General features: G+C 38.7%; 1 protein-coding gene across 7 annotated transcripts in view; it reads left to right on the top strand.

Annotated features, from left to right (window-relative positions):
- The window catches only part of LOC126365777 (glutamyl aminopeptidase-like), a 790,794-nt gene that overhangs the window by 732,768 nt on the left and 41,812 nt on the right, over positions 1–16,214 (top strand). For all 7 annotated transcript variants that reach the window (XM_050008333.1, XM_050008334.1, XM_050008337.1 and 4 more), the window contains 2 exons: positions 4,401–4,584; positions 8,432–8,653. In XM_050008333.1, the coding sequence (XP_049864290.1) occupies positions 4,401–4,584; positions 8,432–8,653 (406 nt within the window). The remainder of the gene's footprint in view (positions 1–4,400; positions 4,585–8,431; positions 8,654–16,214) is intronic.

The following is a 16,214-nucleotide window of genomic DNA, read 5'->3' as shown; positions in this document are numbered from 1 at the left end:
GGACATTTACTAGCAAAGGTTAAGGCCACCTACATAGTCATTCGTACTTCCCTCCTTCCCTTTTCCCTCTTCTCTCCTCTCCCTCTGCCCCCCCTCCCCTCCTCCCACCACAACGTCCTAGTATTGCACCTAGCAGCCCTAACACACCGTAAAACATCCTTGCATCCTTGCACACACTCATAGGCAGCACTAGCATCCACCCCAACCTCTTTCCTGCTATCTTTCTCTTTCTCACCCCACACCTTTTCCTCATCCCTACTACCTATCTCATTTATACTCTAATCATGTCAGACACAGTCGCAGTCAGGCCTTTGCATCTTTATCTTGGTGTCCGGAGGGGGGGGGGGGGGAGGAGGGGGGAAGGGGGGGGAGGTGGTTTGGGGGGGGGGGGTGTAATTTGTTATAATTTTATTTTGTTTCCTTTTTGTTATCTGCCTCTTCAGTTTGATCAAAGATTCTAATCATTTTCACAAGTCTAATTTGATTCTAGCAATATTTGAAAGGTGTTGCTGTAAGGATTCTAGTATCCATGGGGAGAGTTAGGGAGAGTTAGAGCTGTAGAAGGACGACCTCAAAATGGTGTCCTCTGGCATTGGAAAGTGGGGCTGCCTAACATTTCCATGCAGAAGCCCAAAAAAAAGATGGTGTAGTTGGAATGTATTGAGAGGATCCACTCTCACGTCATGTCTCCCTCAGTCTAGCAAACATTCTCATTGTGGCAGTTTCCAAGAAGTATCTAATGTGGGCCATAGTCAAAAGCAAATCACTTAAAAGCAAATAGTATGAAAAGGAAAGTTGCTACTCTCCATATAGCGAAGAAGCTGAGTCGTGGATAGGCACAACAAAAAGGCTGTCACAAGTACAACTTTCGGCAATCAAGGCCTTTGTCAATGGCACACACACACACACACACACACACACACACACACACACACACACACACACACACAAACAAAACCACAAACATAACTGCAGTCTCAGGCAACTGAAACCACGCTGCGAGCAGCACCATGATGGGAGTGGCAACTGGATGGCGGTAGGAGGAGGCTGGGGCAGAGAGGGGGAGGGATGGTAAGGTGGGGGTGGCAGACAGTGAAGTGCTCGATGAATGAAGATCAGAAAAAAATTTCTCTCAAAGGTACCCAGCAGCAGATACTATAAGAAAAAAAATCATTTTGTATTAAAAAACTATCACACTGGCTAACTGAGGGAGGACAGGGGAGAGGTGGGGATGAGGAAGTAGCGGAAAAGGAGAGAAGTAAAGAGACTGAGTGTGATGGTGGAATGATGGCTGTGTAGTGCTGGAATGAGAACGGGGAAGGGGCTGGATGGGTGAGGATAGTGACTAACGAAGGTTGAGGCCACGAGGGTTAGGGGAACATAGGATATAACGCAGGGAAAATTCCCGCCTGCGCAATTCAGAATACCTTTTGTTGGTGGGAAGGACCCATATGGCACAGGCTGTGAAGCAATCATTGAAATGAAGACTATCATGTTAGTCACAGTCCTCACCCATCCAGCCCCTTCCCTGTTCCCATTCCAGTGCTGTGCACAGCTGTCATTCCAGCATCACACTCAGTCTTGTTACTTTTCTCCTTTTCCACTACCTCACCCCCCTCTCCTTTCCCCCTTACCTCTCCCCTGCCCTCTGTCTAACCTGCAGCACTTCATTAGCCGCCACCCTCACCATACTATCCCTCCCTCTCACCGCCACAGTTTCCTCCTTCTCCCACCTAGTTGTCACTCCCATCATGCACTGGTGCTGCAGCTCGCAGTGTGGTTTCAGTTGCCTGAGACTGCAGTCGTGTTTGAGAGGTGTGTGTGTGTGTGTGTGTGTGTGTGTGTGTGTGTGTGTGTGTGTGTGTGTGTGTGAGGGGGGGGCTGTGTCTACATCCATTGTTGACGAAGGCCTTAATGACGAAAACTATATATGTGACAGTCTTAGTCATTTTGTTGTGCCTATCTGTGACTTATCATCTCCACTATATGGCAACAAGCAACTTTTCTTTTCATAATACTGTCACATTCCATCCTGGATTTTCCATTGTTTGATTAAAAGCATTTACCATTCATCTTACTAAATTCATACATTCATGTTGGGCAGTAAAAAACAAAACATAATCATTGTGTCCGTACTCCCTGCTCTCTTCATGTCTATTGAATAGATATTATAGGGTAAGACTCATGACTACCACTTCACTTTTGATACAAGTTTGTGCAGTTAGAGTTTTTCACCAGCTTTATTGACTTTTGCTTTCTACAATTGTACATCAGACAACAAACCTTGAACCTTCTATCTATCAGTTAGCCAGTGTGATAGTTTTTTAACACAAAATGATTTTTTTCTTATTGTATCAGTTGCTGGGTACCTTTTAGAGAATTTTTTTCTGATCTTCATTTATTGAGCTAATGAAAGGTCATTGACATGGTTGGCAAATGCAATATCTCAAGACACTGATTTGCACACTCACTAGCTTGTGGATAGTAAAAATTGTCATTGGACTGAAAAGACCCTTGTTTCAACTCCTTGGCTGATTTTGTGAAATAACATGCAGAACATGACAACTGGAGATCTTTACACCATTTATAATAGTTACACTCTGTCGGAGCTTATGAAACTAGATCAGATTGTTTGCTGTTATCTTGTCTACTTCTTGGAAGTGCCACAATGGCCAAGCCATTCTTAAAACTTTGATTATTCTTTTTACCAGATGATTAAGTATCTTTGTAACCTTTATTGGCAGCCAATGGTAATGGAATGTGTCTGATGAAATATAAATAATTTAATGTGTAATTGCATCACCTCACCAAATAGTTGAGGCGCTAACTTGCATATAACACACAAATAAGATTGAGAACATTTCTGGCTTTGATGAATCCTCCTCTGCAACTGTAGAGTACACATATGCACCCATACAACAGCACATCTGGCTACATTGTGCCGACACTGCAGCTCAGCTGGGATGAGGGACTGTGTGAGGTGAAGTTGGCAGGGAGGGAAAGGTGGTAGTTAACAGGAGAGAGGATTGGAGATGAATGGCAGGTGACTGGGAGGGAGAGGCAATGGGCACACAGGAAAGGAATGTGGCTGCAATCAGAGGGAGATGCACACGACATGCGGTGACATGGAGGAGTGAATTGGGAAGTGGAGATATAACAGAGGAAGAAGGAGATTGCAGAAAGAATGGTGTGAGTGCCAGATGAGTGAAGTTAAGGCCACGGGCCAGGGGTTGAGGTGAATGTGGGGCAGTGGCTAGCAGAGATTGAGTTCAGGAGAATTATGGGACCAAAAGTTGTGATGCATGGACAATTCCCATCCATGTAATTCTGAGAAGTTACTGTTGAGGGAAAAGATACAGATGACATGGGTTGTGAAGGAGCCATTGAAGTCAGGCATGCTGCTTAAGCAGCATGATCTGCCACTGCTCTTTGCCACAGTTTGTTAGTGACCATTCATACAAGGGTGACAGCTGGTGGTTGTGCACATAAAAAGTGCTGTGCAGAAATTACAGCAGAGCTGTTAAATGATATGATGGCTTTCACAGATGTCCATGCCTCTCATAGCATAAGATAGCCTGTAACAGGATGGGAATGGGATGTGTTAGGTGGGGTTTTAGGACATATCTTGCATTTGGTTATTCCAAAGATGGTGTTGCAAAGACAATTTCCATCCAAGTAATTCCGAGAAGTTAGTGTTGAGGGAAAAGATGCAGATGGCACGGGTTGTGAAGGAGCCACAGAAATCTGGTATGTTGCATTAAGCAGCATGATCTTCCACTGGGAGGTTGCTGTACTTTTTACCACAGTTTTGTGTGAAGGGTTTGGTAGTAGGTGTGACATAAAGATGGGCTACAATATTTTGTGGATTGGATAGGTAGTGGAATATCACTATGAGAGGGATGGGAAGGATTGTGTGTGGGACATTCCTCATTTTCAGGCATGGTAATGTGTAGTTGAAGGCCTTGTGAAGTGTTCAGTTTTTCAGTCTGAGATGATGCTGATAATGAAGTGGGCACTCCTTTCCAACTATTCCTGGGAGGTGTTCAGAGTCTGCTCTTTGCACCTTTTCTACCTTCACACACCTTTCATCACAGTCGAGATGCATTGTTGGCAGGAAGTAGTCATCCTAAACTATGAGTATTCTATTAGCTATGGAGGAGGATTTGTCTCAAAGCTAGCAACATTATCAGTTTTGTTTGTGTGTCTAATGACGAGTCAGTGTCTCAGCTATTCAATGGGTTTTTACCTTTACTCATTCAATGGTTCATTATGAACCTAGATTGAAATATTATATGCTCCAGTAATATCTAACTCATAATTATAAATGATAAATTGACTAATACTGAATTGAGCTTATCTGAAATGAAAATGATTGTTTACCATCTTTGTATTCTTTGCAGTGAAATTTGAAGTCCCTTCAGATGTGGAATGGATCAAAGTTAATGTAAATCAGTCTGGCTTCTATAGAGTAATGTATGAGGAATCAATGTGGATGTCTATAATCACCACACTTCATGAAAACCACACAGTGTTCAGTCCTGCTGACAGAGCTAACCTCATTGATGATGCTTTCACATTATGCAGGTAAATGCTTTCCAAAATATTTGTATTATTGCAAGAAATGTGGAGAAATTTCAGCATCACCTCTGTTCTGCACCCAAATACATTTCCTTGCTGTGTTTTGTCTCTGATGGACTCTTTCTTTGCATTGGTTTTTGACATTGCTCTCTGTAAACCTGATTTTCTTGATGATCAGCATTAAACCAGAATATAGTGTGGATTATCACAAATCACTTATCTAATATTTTTGTTGGAATCCTCACAGAGCAGTAACTTAATTCAATTTCTTCATGCTCCTTTTGCTACTATGGATTGGAAACAAATGAAATAAGCTGCACTGTTGGTTGTTTTTCTGTTAAAAGTATACATTTTCTTGCCACAATGAAGGAGAGCTAAAACACAGTAATTCTGGATTTCTGAAATTTGATTGTTTATTCCATAGTCTTGATAAGCAGTAATATTTCCTTAATTACAATTTTTTAAGAAAACACTTTTCACATGGTATAGAAATGGGGATTTTGAATTATGTTGATGAATTCTAAGACACAGTAGGGGCAACAAAGCCTGGAACTATTCTACTTTACTACATTTCAGTGAGAGAATGTCACAAATTTTACAAAATCTTAATGGGGAGAGATTTGATTAATGACAACATCTAACCTGTGGTAGCATACAGTGTTTCACGATCCAGTATTGGGTAAGGCATCTATGAGTACACTATAGCCCCTAATGGTTTGTTTGCATAGGGACTGCAAAGACAATGTTAGTCTAATTACAGTGAGCATAGAGGCATTTACTCTGTCTTTAGTACCATACTTCACATGCAAATTGAATGCTATGTATAGTGTGTCTCTCAACATTTAGCCTTTAGATCATAAATGGCCCTTTAATTTTACCTTCAGATATCAGTATCAAATTGCAAGAGAGCTGTAAATAGGAAATTGAAAGTTATTGGTTGGTTGGTTGATTTGGAGGAGGGGACCAAACAGTGAGGTCATCGGTCCCATTGGGTTAAGGAAGGATGGGGAAGGAAATCGGCTGTGCCCTTTCAAAGGAACCATCCCAACATTTGCCTGAAGTGGATTAGAGAAATCACAGAAAACCTAAGTGAGGATGACCAGATGCAGGTTTGAACCATCGTCCTCCCAAATGCGAATCCTGTGTGCTAACAACCACATCACCTCGCTCAGTGAAAGTTGTTCTTCCCTTTTGAGATAATATCTTTGAATTAAATTTAATTACTTTCTCTCACTGATTCTGAACAACAAGTATTTTGATGAGTGAAATTTTCTTTCATGGATTTTCCTTTCATTAATTCAGTACAGACTAAAGGCTGTTGCAAGTATGGACATTTATAAGCTGAAACAATTGGTCGCACATGAGTTGGACTCACACATTGAAGGTTCCATTCAAACTTAATTATGTATATAGACAGTTCATCCATTGCCATAATTGAGAATCTTGAAGATTTTTGCCTGTAATAGACATTGATACTGGCAAGACATAGGTCCCATGAACTCCAAGGTTTTCAAGAATATTTTCAATTTTAAGATGGATAGCAAATGAAAAACAAATTTATTTATGTGATATAATTACAAATCAATAAATTTCAGATTTTTTGCATTAGTTGTGCTGTGAAGCCTTGTTTCTTGCCAAATTTCATTGTTCTAGACCAGTGGGAAGTACCCTATAGGTTTTGATGAGTGTGTATGTGAGTATCAAAATATGTGACACAGATGGCCATATCTTTTCATTACATTAACTTAGAATCTTCAATTTTTGACACCACCAGGGGACAGTAGACCTTATTATATGACATAAATTTCATCTTTATACATATATCCATTCACGTGAAAAATCACCTTAAATTGCTTAAATTTGAATTGGCTTGACACTAATCATACTAGTATTAGCAGCTGCTATTACACTGAAAAGCTGGAAAGACTTGCATATTTGATATGGAGAGGATGTTTATGTTACTTAAATGAATACAAGGTGAACATTTAACACACACATGCGCAGTATTTTGTAAATTGCAGACCTTGACACAGCAGTTCATATACAATGTGACTAGCTATAATCACAAATACAGCGAGAGCAATCCTTATACATTCTTACATGAAACAAGACCTTAGAGCATAAATTAAAGATACTCCTCCATAAAGGTTAACATAATCTATTTAGTCCATGGTTACATAATTAACACCCTTTTGTTCACTAAACATTACTTGTTACACTTTTTCTTGTTATATGTGAACAAAAATTAGTTACTCGTCTACATTTTATTTTGTCCTTTGGTTGCATCCACATTTAATGTTCCTTAAATTGGGGCTGCTGTAGAAGAAATCCTAACATGTTGAACAGTGGAATTACTTTACAGTGGTTTCTAGAGTATGGATGTATATGCTTCAAACCACCAAAATAGAATATACCACAAAAGTTTAACATTCATTTGCTGTCATTGAGCTAGAAGCAGGTCTTGTATACTCATAATAACCAAGACAAACCTTGAAAGTTATCTTGAATGATATTGAAATTGCATATAGAATCTAAATGAGGCAGGGGCACTCATGCACTCAGTTTGATGGTCAAGTGTTTTGTGTCAACACTTCGCTCTTTTTCAACTAAATTTTGATGATAAAAGTGTGTTCCACCACCACTCACTTCAGTGTATACAGGAACATGCATACCATAATACTTACGCCATTTCCATCTATAATGCATGGCATTTACACAAAAGTAGGTCTAACACTGCCTCATACCAAGGTTTTGTGCTGTTCAGCTACACATAAGGCTATATAAAGCGAATCTACAGTTCTGCTCAGGAAACTAAGTTCCTCAGACATGTGATTTGTCAGTGTAGTGATAGCAACTGAAGAGAGATGCAAAAGCAGCTTCTGCTTGCTCACAGCATTGACTTGGTGCTTCTTTCCTGTAGACTGGGTGAATGAAATCTCAAAAGGATTTGGTATGGTATTTGCCAGTTGCTTCTAGACTACAAATTTCCAATCTAACTTCAGATATGCAGGTGGAACTCAGTGCTGTGTCTCACGGCTTTGCTTGAGAAGAACAACTAATAGTTACAGATAAGTGTTTTCTGGAACAAAGGAACACAGCTGTACAGATGGTGGCAGAAAGTGTGTGCCCTGTTAAAGTTCTTGCTAGGTTGAAAGCTTCCTCATCTATCAGTTTTTTTTCTCGCTGTTTGAAAATGCATCTTATGAACTACTTAAGCCAAAGTTACATCCTGTTGCTACAAGTTTGGTTTTAATATAATCAAGGTTTAAACTTCACCATTACCTTATTACATTTCAATACATACACACAAACTAAGTCTTTATTTTTTACCTTAAGTTGTTACAGAAATTGACACAGTAAAACAATTCCGACCACTAGGGTCATAAAGACCTGAACTCTATCTACTGCACCACTATATTGCAGATGAATGAAGCTGATGGGTTGAAATGGTCTATTAAGTTTCATTTTGTAAATGTACTTAGTCTGTCACTCTTTGAAAAATAAAGATTATAAAAAATACACATTGTAAAAGAATTTTGGTAGCATTCAGCAAACCAATTAATTTTTATTAATTAAAAACTCTAATGTACAAATAAAATTTGGTGTATCTCCTCTTTCATGTTTTCTCCAAACTCCTGCCTTTGTCCCATATATTTATCAAAACATGCTTTCTCCTCCTTCAGCCACAAACTTCATTAACAATGGTCTGATTTTAATAAAATAATGCTCATGCTTAAGGATAAAAGCAAACAAAAAGCTGAATAATAATAAGGCCTTTCATTAATGAATGAATACTGTAATTTTTAAAAAAGTCTGTAGCAGTAATCTTTACCAGTGTATGTTTATTTTACAGAGCTGGAGTGCTGAATGCATCAATTGCACTGGAGTTATCTCTTTACCTATTGAAGGAACAAGATTATGTACCATGGGCAGCTGCATTGGAGCATTTTCAATCCTGGAGTAAACGTTTGTCAGAAACAACAGCATATAAGCTCTTCCTCGAATACCTGAAGCACCTTCTGGGACCAGTCACACGCTATGTTGGCTGGGAAGACTCAGGCCCTCATCTTCAAAAGTAGGTAGTGAACCAATGGCTGATTAGGTTACTTGTAAGTAACAGTAATTGTTACTCTCCTTTTACTGCCTTTACCATGTTTCTCATGGTATTCACCACATACAGTCAGATGAAACGAAATACATTGGCTTTTTGGAGCTTCCTTGCAGAACTGAGAGTTCTCAAAGAAAACAAACAACTTGGTAAATATTGTATCTGCAGATTGATAGACAAACAAATTATAGAATGCTAATGTTGACTGAGTACCACCGCTGCTGTGTAACAAAAATAAAATCACGAGAATGTGTTCAGCTGAAGCAGAATGAAAATAAATTGAAAATCCTTTTTGTCTTTTCTCTACTAGACGAAAGTTTGGCTTAATTTATTGCAACAGCAGTCAGTCTAATTCATTAGTATGCAGCACATACATACCAGCAGCAATTTCAGACATTGTTCATAATGTTCACTTACACACACATTGTCTGATTGAGAACAACATGCGTACTTCAATCTATATATAAATTCTGCTACAGGTATTGCTCAAAATAGTGGACAGTTGTTAAAGACACTTTTCAAGAAAATATTATTTAAAATACAAAACATTTATTGTTTATTTTGTGCTTTGCTGTAATAAACCTCTAGTTTTAAACTAAAAATTGCAGGATTATTGTAAGAAAATCAAAATTTATTGTTATTCAAAGACATACTGATAATGTGTGTTCAGATGGATGAATAATGCAGTTGGTAAATGTTTAGTAGGGTATGAACCTATTAAAGGAAGAAAGGTAATCCTATTGAAAGCCATCCTACATTAAGAAAATAAACAGAATTCTTTCAATCTTGAGGCTCAAAAACAATGTGGAAGGCAAAAAGTGAATCATTAACTAGTCTTTTACTATATTGGATGGCAGAGTGGCGGATTGTTCCTTACATGTAGAATACTATTCTCTTTCCATCAGTGTGATACTGTAAAATCATGGATGGAAAACACAGTGAAGTGAAAAAAATGTTTTGAGCAAAGCATGGACACACACAAAGAAAATTAGTATTTGAACTCAGCTTCCAAGCTTTCCATTCTTCTTCACTACAACGAATATAAACAAATCCTTGTTATTCAGCATCTTGGTTATGTTCCTATCCACTGCTGAATGTTTCGTCTATGTTGTGAGTGGTTGCCTTTATTCATTTCATTGTTTGAAATCTTTCCATTCAAGACATCATATTCACATTGCGAATACACAAATCATGAATGTTTGGGATTAAGCTACATTTTAAAAATAGCTTTTTGTAGTGAATGTCCACAAAAACAATCAGTAGCAATTACTGTTTTACATGTTTTTTGTAAACTTTGCGCTTTTTTTATCTGGTCTTCTTCTTACCACTCATATAAAATAGCACGTCATATACTACGAAAACGCTATTATCCCACAATCATACTAAACCTTCAGCAAAAAACAAAATATCAAAATAAACTGTAAAAAGACATATGTACAAGGGTAATTCAGAAAGTTTTTTTCGTCCATTCATTCACATGTTGTGTTTAGTAAATCCAACCATGAAGAGATGGATGAGTCAAGTTATATCATCAGGTAACTTTTTTAAAGAGAATATCCTGATAATTGAATGAAATTTTTTGTTAAAAATTCTCTTATGTTTGTTACAAGCCACGGCAAAAATTTTCTCAGGGCGCTATCGCCAGAAATATCATATGTATTCCAACTTGGACATCTGTCTTATGATGGATTGAAAAAAATCTTCCTTTGATATTACATGATAAGCCAATTAAACACAATACTTAATTATTTTTTCTGTGAGCCTTGATGTTCCGGAATAGCTGCCCATGTGCAGTGGCAGCATACACATTTATAGAAATTACTCTTAATAAAACTGTACCTCTGGACAAAAATGAATGGAAAATATTACACAATGCCGTTTTGTATTTATTGAGATTATTCTTTTTAATACCTTTAGCATTAAATGTCAATTAAAATAGCTTATATCATTTTTATCATTAATGGCATTGCTACAACAATGAGCCTATACAAAATGGTCAGGGCAACATGTAATTATTATGTAACTAAATGATGGGCAGGAAAGGTACTTGCTACTGACAAAAACACAATTTTTATAAGCAGTAGTTTCATATATATTCAAAATATTACTAATTTTACTACAGACAATTGTATTAGTTACAGACCGTGAACAATAAGCGCCCGTCAGCTAGAATGTCAGAACCAAGAATACAGTAAAAAAAAAGGGGGGGGGGGTCATCCCTTTTGTACCAAATGACGAAGATACTACAAATTACTATTCTGAGAGTGCATAGAGCGCTTCCTTTGCTGAGTATCGATAATTTAATTTATACTCTTTTTTTCCAGACGCTATGCTATAATACGTGCTGCACATTAATAGGCAAAATTAACCATTTCTGGTTGCCTCTGTATAGTATGTTGTGCATGGTGCTGATCTATTTACACATGGATGATTACGGTAGTTATTTTTAGATTACTTCATACATATGAGATGTGATTGGAAAATTTTAAGAATGGGCTTGTAGTTGTTCAATGGTGGTATGTCCATGCCACTGTGATGTATCTCCTTCAAAACAGTCCCCCTCTGACTGAACACAATGACTCCAACAGTGTTTCCACTTTTGGAAATATTCCTGGATATTTTTTCCCTGAAGTGTGTTAAGGAGGCTCTCCGAATTTGTCTGGATGTCTTCAATCAAGTCTAATCGCTTCCCTTTCACTGAAAATTTCTGTTTAGGAAGCAGGTAGAAGTCCACAGGCGCCAAATCAGGGTAATATGGTGGTTGTGGAAGCACAGGTATGTTGAATTTGGTCAACAATTCAACTATGGAGAAGGCACAATGAGCTGGAGCACTGTCACAGTGTAGCATCCAACTCCTGTCTTTCCACAATGCAGGCCTTTTCTTATGCACCGTTTCACGCAAACGCTCAAGGACACATTTGTAGTATTCCTGGTTAATTGTCTGTCCTGCAGGGATAAATTCATAATGCACAATACCAGTAGAATAAAAAAAAAACGCCAACACTGTCTTCACCATTGACTGACTTTACCGTGCTTTTTTCAGTCTTAATGAACCTGGAATCTTCCACTGCGAAGACTGCACTTCGGTTTCAGGATCATATCCATATACCCATGATTCGTCACATGTAATTACTATATTTAACAAATCTGGGTCTTTTTAGTCTGATTAATCAGTTCTTGACACACCTCAAGTCTGTATTGTCTCTGGTCACTTGACAACAGTTTTGGAATGAATTTTGTGGACACTTGATGCATGTTCAGATCTTCAGTTACAATTGACTTAACTGCATAGAAACTTAATTTTAAGTTCATCAGCCATCTCTCTAATTGTAAGTCTATGATCAGAGTGCACTAAATTGTGAACTTTCACAAAATTTTCATTCATTTTTGAGGTGGAAGGATGGTCATACCATAGTTCACCTTTAAATGATTCGTGGCCATTTTTAAATCTGTTGAACCAGACAAAAACATTTGAATGGCTCATACAATTACCTGAAAAAGCTGTTTTTAATAGTCCATAAGTCTCATAAGCTGATTTCCTGGTTTTATAACAAAATTTCACATGAACTCATTGTTCTGTTTTTACGTTCATTTTCACACGGACAGAATCTGGTAACAAGGCCTAACCGACCTGCACTCAACCAGCTGCCACAATGAAATGAACAAAGAAAATGCAGTTTCCTGTCTGAGGGCTTCCAAGGACAAGGCAATGACTCACTCCCCACCCTCCGTGTACCTGCCCACCAAACCAGTAACCAGTAACGGATCCATTCTTAAAACTTTCCAGTCACACCTCATATATATCAGGAGAAAAATAGCTACTCTGTAGAAAGGCCACTGCTCCCTGTCCTAACTGTTAAGCTACTGTTTCTACCTAAAACCTTCATGTAACTTTAAACATACATTGTGATGTATTCCTTACACTATCAGATTGTGAATGGCCAATTCCAGTTATACAGAACACAGAGCTACAGATAAAAAGACCCACATCTTTTCCTTTGTAAACATATCCAGAAGAGAATTAATTCAACCATTAATCAGAGTCATAGGACTTGTTGAACTTCACAATGGCATAATATGCTATTAACAGTGCACACAATATAACTTGCTATACAGTCAGCAGAATGAATTACACTGTTCAGTAAATAACAGTGGTTGAACATTAACACTATGAGGTTGCAAGTATGTTACATAAGTGTTACCCAGATGATGTCAAAGCACAGATTTTCGCATGAGATGTTTATGTTGGATAACTTCCTCAGAACTCTAACCGACATAGTTATATTACCCCAATGATGGCCAATCACAGATTCCCTTTCACTGGAATAGTTGTTGTCTATTCACTTGCCCAACTGAGACTTGAGCACTATCCAGGGTAGAAATGTTACTCAATTACTTGCCAGTCGCAGACTTTTTCTTTAATCAACGCAGAGATGTGAGCATGGTGTTAGCTGGGTACAGAGTGCTGATATAATGACAGCCATAAGAATATGGCGTAATTTCGGAAATAACTTACTGTTTTGAAAATCAGCTACACTAGATTTTACTATATTGCATGGATTCTAGGACTTTACTATTATCTGGCTTATGGAAAACGTTTCAGGTTAGTAAATCATAAAAGTATATGGAACATTATTATGCTTCCCTAGTCTGAAATCCACTACTTACAAGAATGGTATCCTCCTTCAAATCAATCTTTTAATGAATCTGTCAAACATCATAATTTTATAGGTGTTAAAGCAAGATGGAGAGGGGGTACGGCAGCTACGTGCAGTTGGGAGGTTAGATAGGGGCCGGGGAGGGTGGTAGTGGAAAAGGAGAGAAATAAAAAGACTGAGAGTGCGTTGGTGGAATAGAGGGCTGTATAGTGCTGGAATGGGAACAGGGAAGGGCTAGATGGGTAAGGACAAAGACTCACAAAAGTTGAAGGCAGGAGGGTTAGGGGAACATAGGATATATTGCAGGGAGAGTTCCCATCTGTGCTGTTCAGAAAAGCTGGTGTTGGTGGGAAAGATCCAGATGGCACAGGGTGTGAATCAGTCATTTGAAATAAAGAATGTGTTGGGCAATGTGCTCAGCAACAGGGTGGTCAGACTGTTTCTTGGTTATAGTTTGTTGGTGGCCATTCATGTGGACAGATAGCTTGTTGGTTGTCATGACCATGCAGAATGCAGCACAGTGATATCCGCTTACCTTGTAAATCACATTATTGGTTTCACTGTCTTTGACCAGACAGTTGATGTTCATGACTGGACTGGAGTAGGTGGTGGTGGGAGGATGTACAGAGCAGATCTTGCATCCAGGCCTTGCATACAAGCCATGGGGCAAGGGGTTGGGAGCAGGTGATATGTAGGGGTGGATAAGAATATTGCGTAGCTTCGGTGAGCAGTAGAATTGCACTTTGGGAGGGGTGGGAAGGACAGTCGATAGGACACTTCTGATTTCAGGGCATGAAGAGAGGTAGTCAAAACTGTGGTGGAAACTGTAATTCAGCTGCTCCAGTCTTGATTGGTACTGAGTCATGAAGGGAATGCTCCTCTATGGCCAGACAGTGAGACTTCTGGAGGTGGACTGTGTTTGCACAAGGTTGGGAGGATAATTACATTCTGTGAAGGCCTCAGTGAGTCTCACTGTATATTCTTGGGCTTCTTGGTGTGGTATGAATGGCAGCTGTTGAAGTGGAGGTATTGCTGGTGGTTGGTATGTTTGGTATGGACAGAGGTACTGATGTAGCCATCTTTGAGGTGGAGGTAAACATCAAGGAAGGTGGCGTGTTGGATTGAATAGGAATAGGGGAGGGGGTGGGCAAGATGCTGTAAGATTCTAGAGGAATGTAGGTAGGGTGTCCTCACCCTTGATCCAGATCACGAAGATGTCGTCAGTGAATCTGGACCAAGTGATGGGCTTGGGATTCTAGGTGTTTAGGGAGGATTCCTCAAGATGGCCCATGAATAGGTTGGCATAGGATGGTGTTGCATGATGCCCATAGCCATATCCTGGATTTGTTTGTAGGTAATGCTTTCAAAGGAGAAATAATTGTGGGTGAGCATATAGTTGGTCATGGTGACTGGGAAGGAGATTGGTTTGGAATCTGTTGGACATTGGGAGAGGTAGTGTTCAATTAATATAGTCAATTAATATGATGTAATTATAATCACTACTCTTCTAAGTCAAAAGGCTATAGGCATGGGACAGGAGTCAGTGATTTGGCTTTTGTATCATTGAAAATTTTAAAATATTTGCAAAATATTTTAATTACCTTCTTAATTGTCCAGAACCAATCCATGAGCTCAAATACTCAACTGCTCATGAATATCCAGAAGATTATTTACCCCGACTATCAAAGAAACTGAAAAAGTTATTAAAACATTATAAAGCTAGTTACTGAGAAGATTATTACAGCGGAACTTTTGTAGTGGTCTGTACCAAAAATTAAAAAAAAGGGCTAAAATTTATCTTGGACTCTCCCAGGAGAGTGGAAGGTAGCCTCTATACATCCACTGCATAAGAAAGGCAATAAACAAGTTGTTAACAACAGAGGAATTTCTTTACAACCAGTTGCTTATAATATATTTTCAAGTTTATACTGATCTGAGCAGAAACAACACTGGAAAGCAATCCAGGTGAATATGGTGGTGGTTTTAGGGAGGGAGCAAATATTTAACCTGAAGTCAACCAAACATCACAGATTACTGAATTTGGAAGGTCAGTATTTTTCTATGAAATTTCTTGTAATGTATTTTGCTAGCATAAGGTATGAGGAAGTTCTAAAGCATCATTTCCGTGATTCCACGGTGGATGAGTGGTCTGAAGCCTAGATTGGTAATTTGTGACCACTGGTTTGATTCCTGCAGCTACTAACTTTGTTTTTCTTTCCATTTTATTTTAGTCCTCGTACTGTTAAACTATTAATTCTTAAATTTAAATGAAACAATGGGAAATCCAGGGTGGAATGTAACAACATTGTGAAAATGGAAGTTGCCACTCACCATATAGTAGAGATGCTGAGTTGCAGAGAGGCACAACTAAAAGACTGTCAAAAATACAGCTTTTGGCGAATAAGGCCTTGATACATACACTGTGTGTGTGTGTGTGTGTGTGTGTGTGTGTGTGTGTGTTTTGTTTAATTTTGATGAAAGCCTTATTGGCCGAAAGCTATATTTGTGACAATCTTTTTGTTGTGCCTGTCTGCTGACTCAGCATATTTCTGCTATATGGTGAGTGGCAACTTTCCTTTTCGCAATATTGTTAAATTTAAATATATTTAAATAGTTTGAATATAATAGAAGGAAACATTCCACGTGGGAAAAATATATATCTAAAAACAAAGATGATGTAACTTACCAAACGGAAGTCTTGACATGTTGATAGACACACAAACACACGCACACAAAATTCAAGCTTTCGCAACCAATGGTTGCTTCATCAGGAAAGAGGGAAGGAGAGGGGAAGACAAAAGGATGTGGGTTTTAAGGGAGAGGGTCAGGAGTCATTCCAATCCCGGGAGCGGAAAGACTTACCTTAGGGG

Source organism: Schistocerca gregaria, chromosome 4 (genome assembly GCF_023897955.1).
Source record: "Schistocerca gregaria isolate iqSchGreg1 chromosome 4, iqSchGreg1.2, whole genome shotgun sequence".
Classification (NCBI taxonomy): domain Eukaryota; kingdom Metazoa; phylum Arthropoda; class Insecta; order Orthoptera; family Acrididae; genus Schistocerca; species Schistocerca gregaria.
Note: the sequence above shows the minus strand (reverse complement) of the source record. Positions and strands in the feature narration are given on the sequence as shown.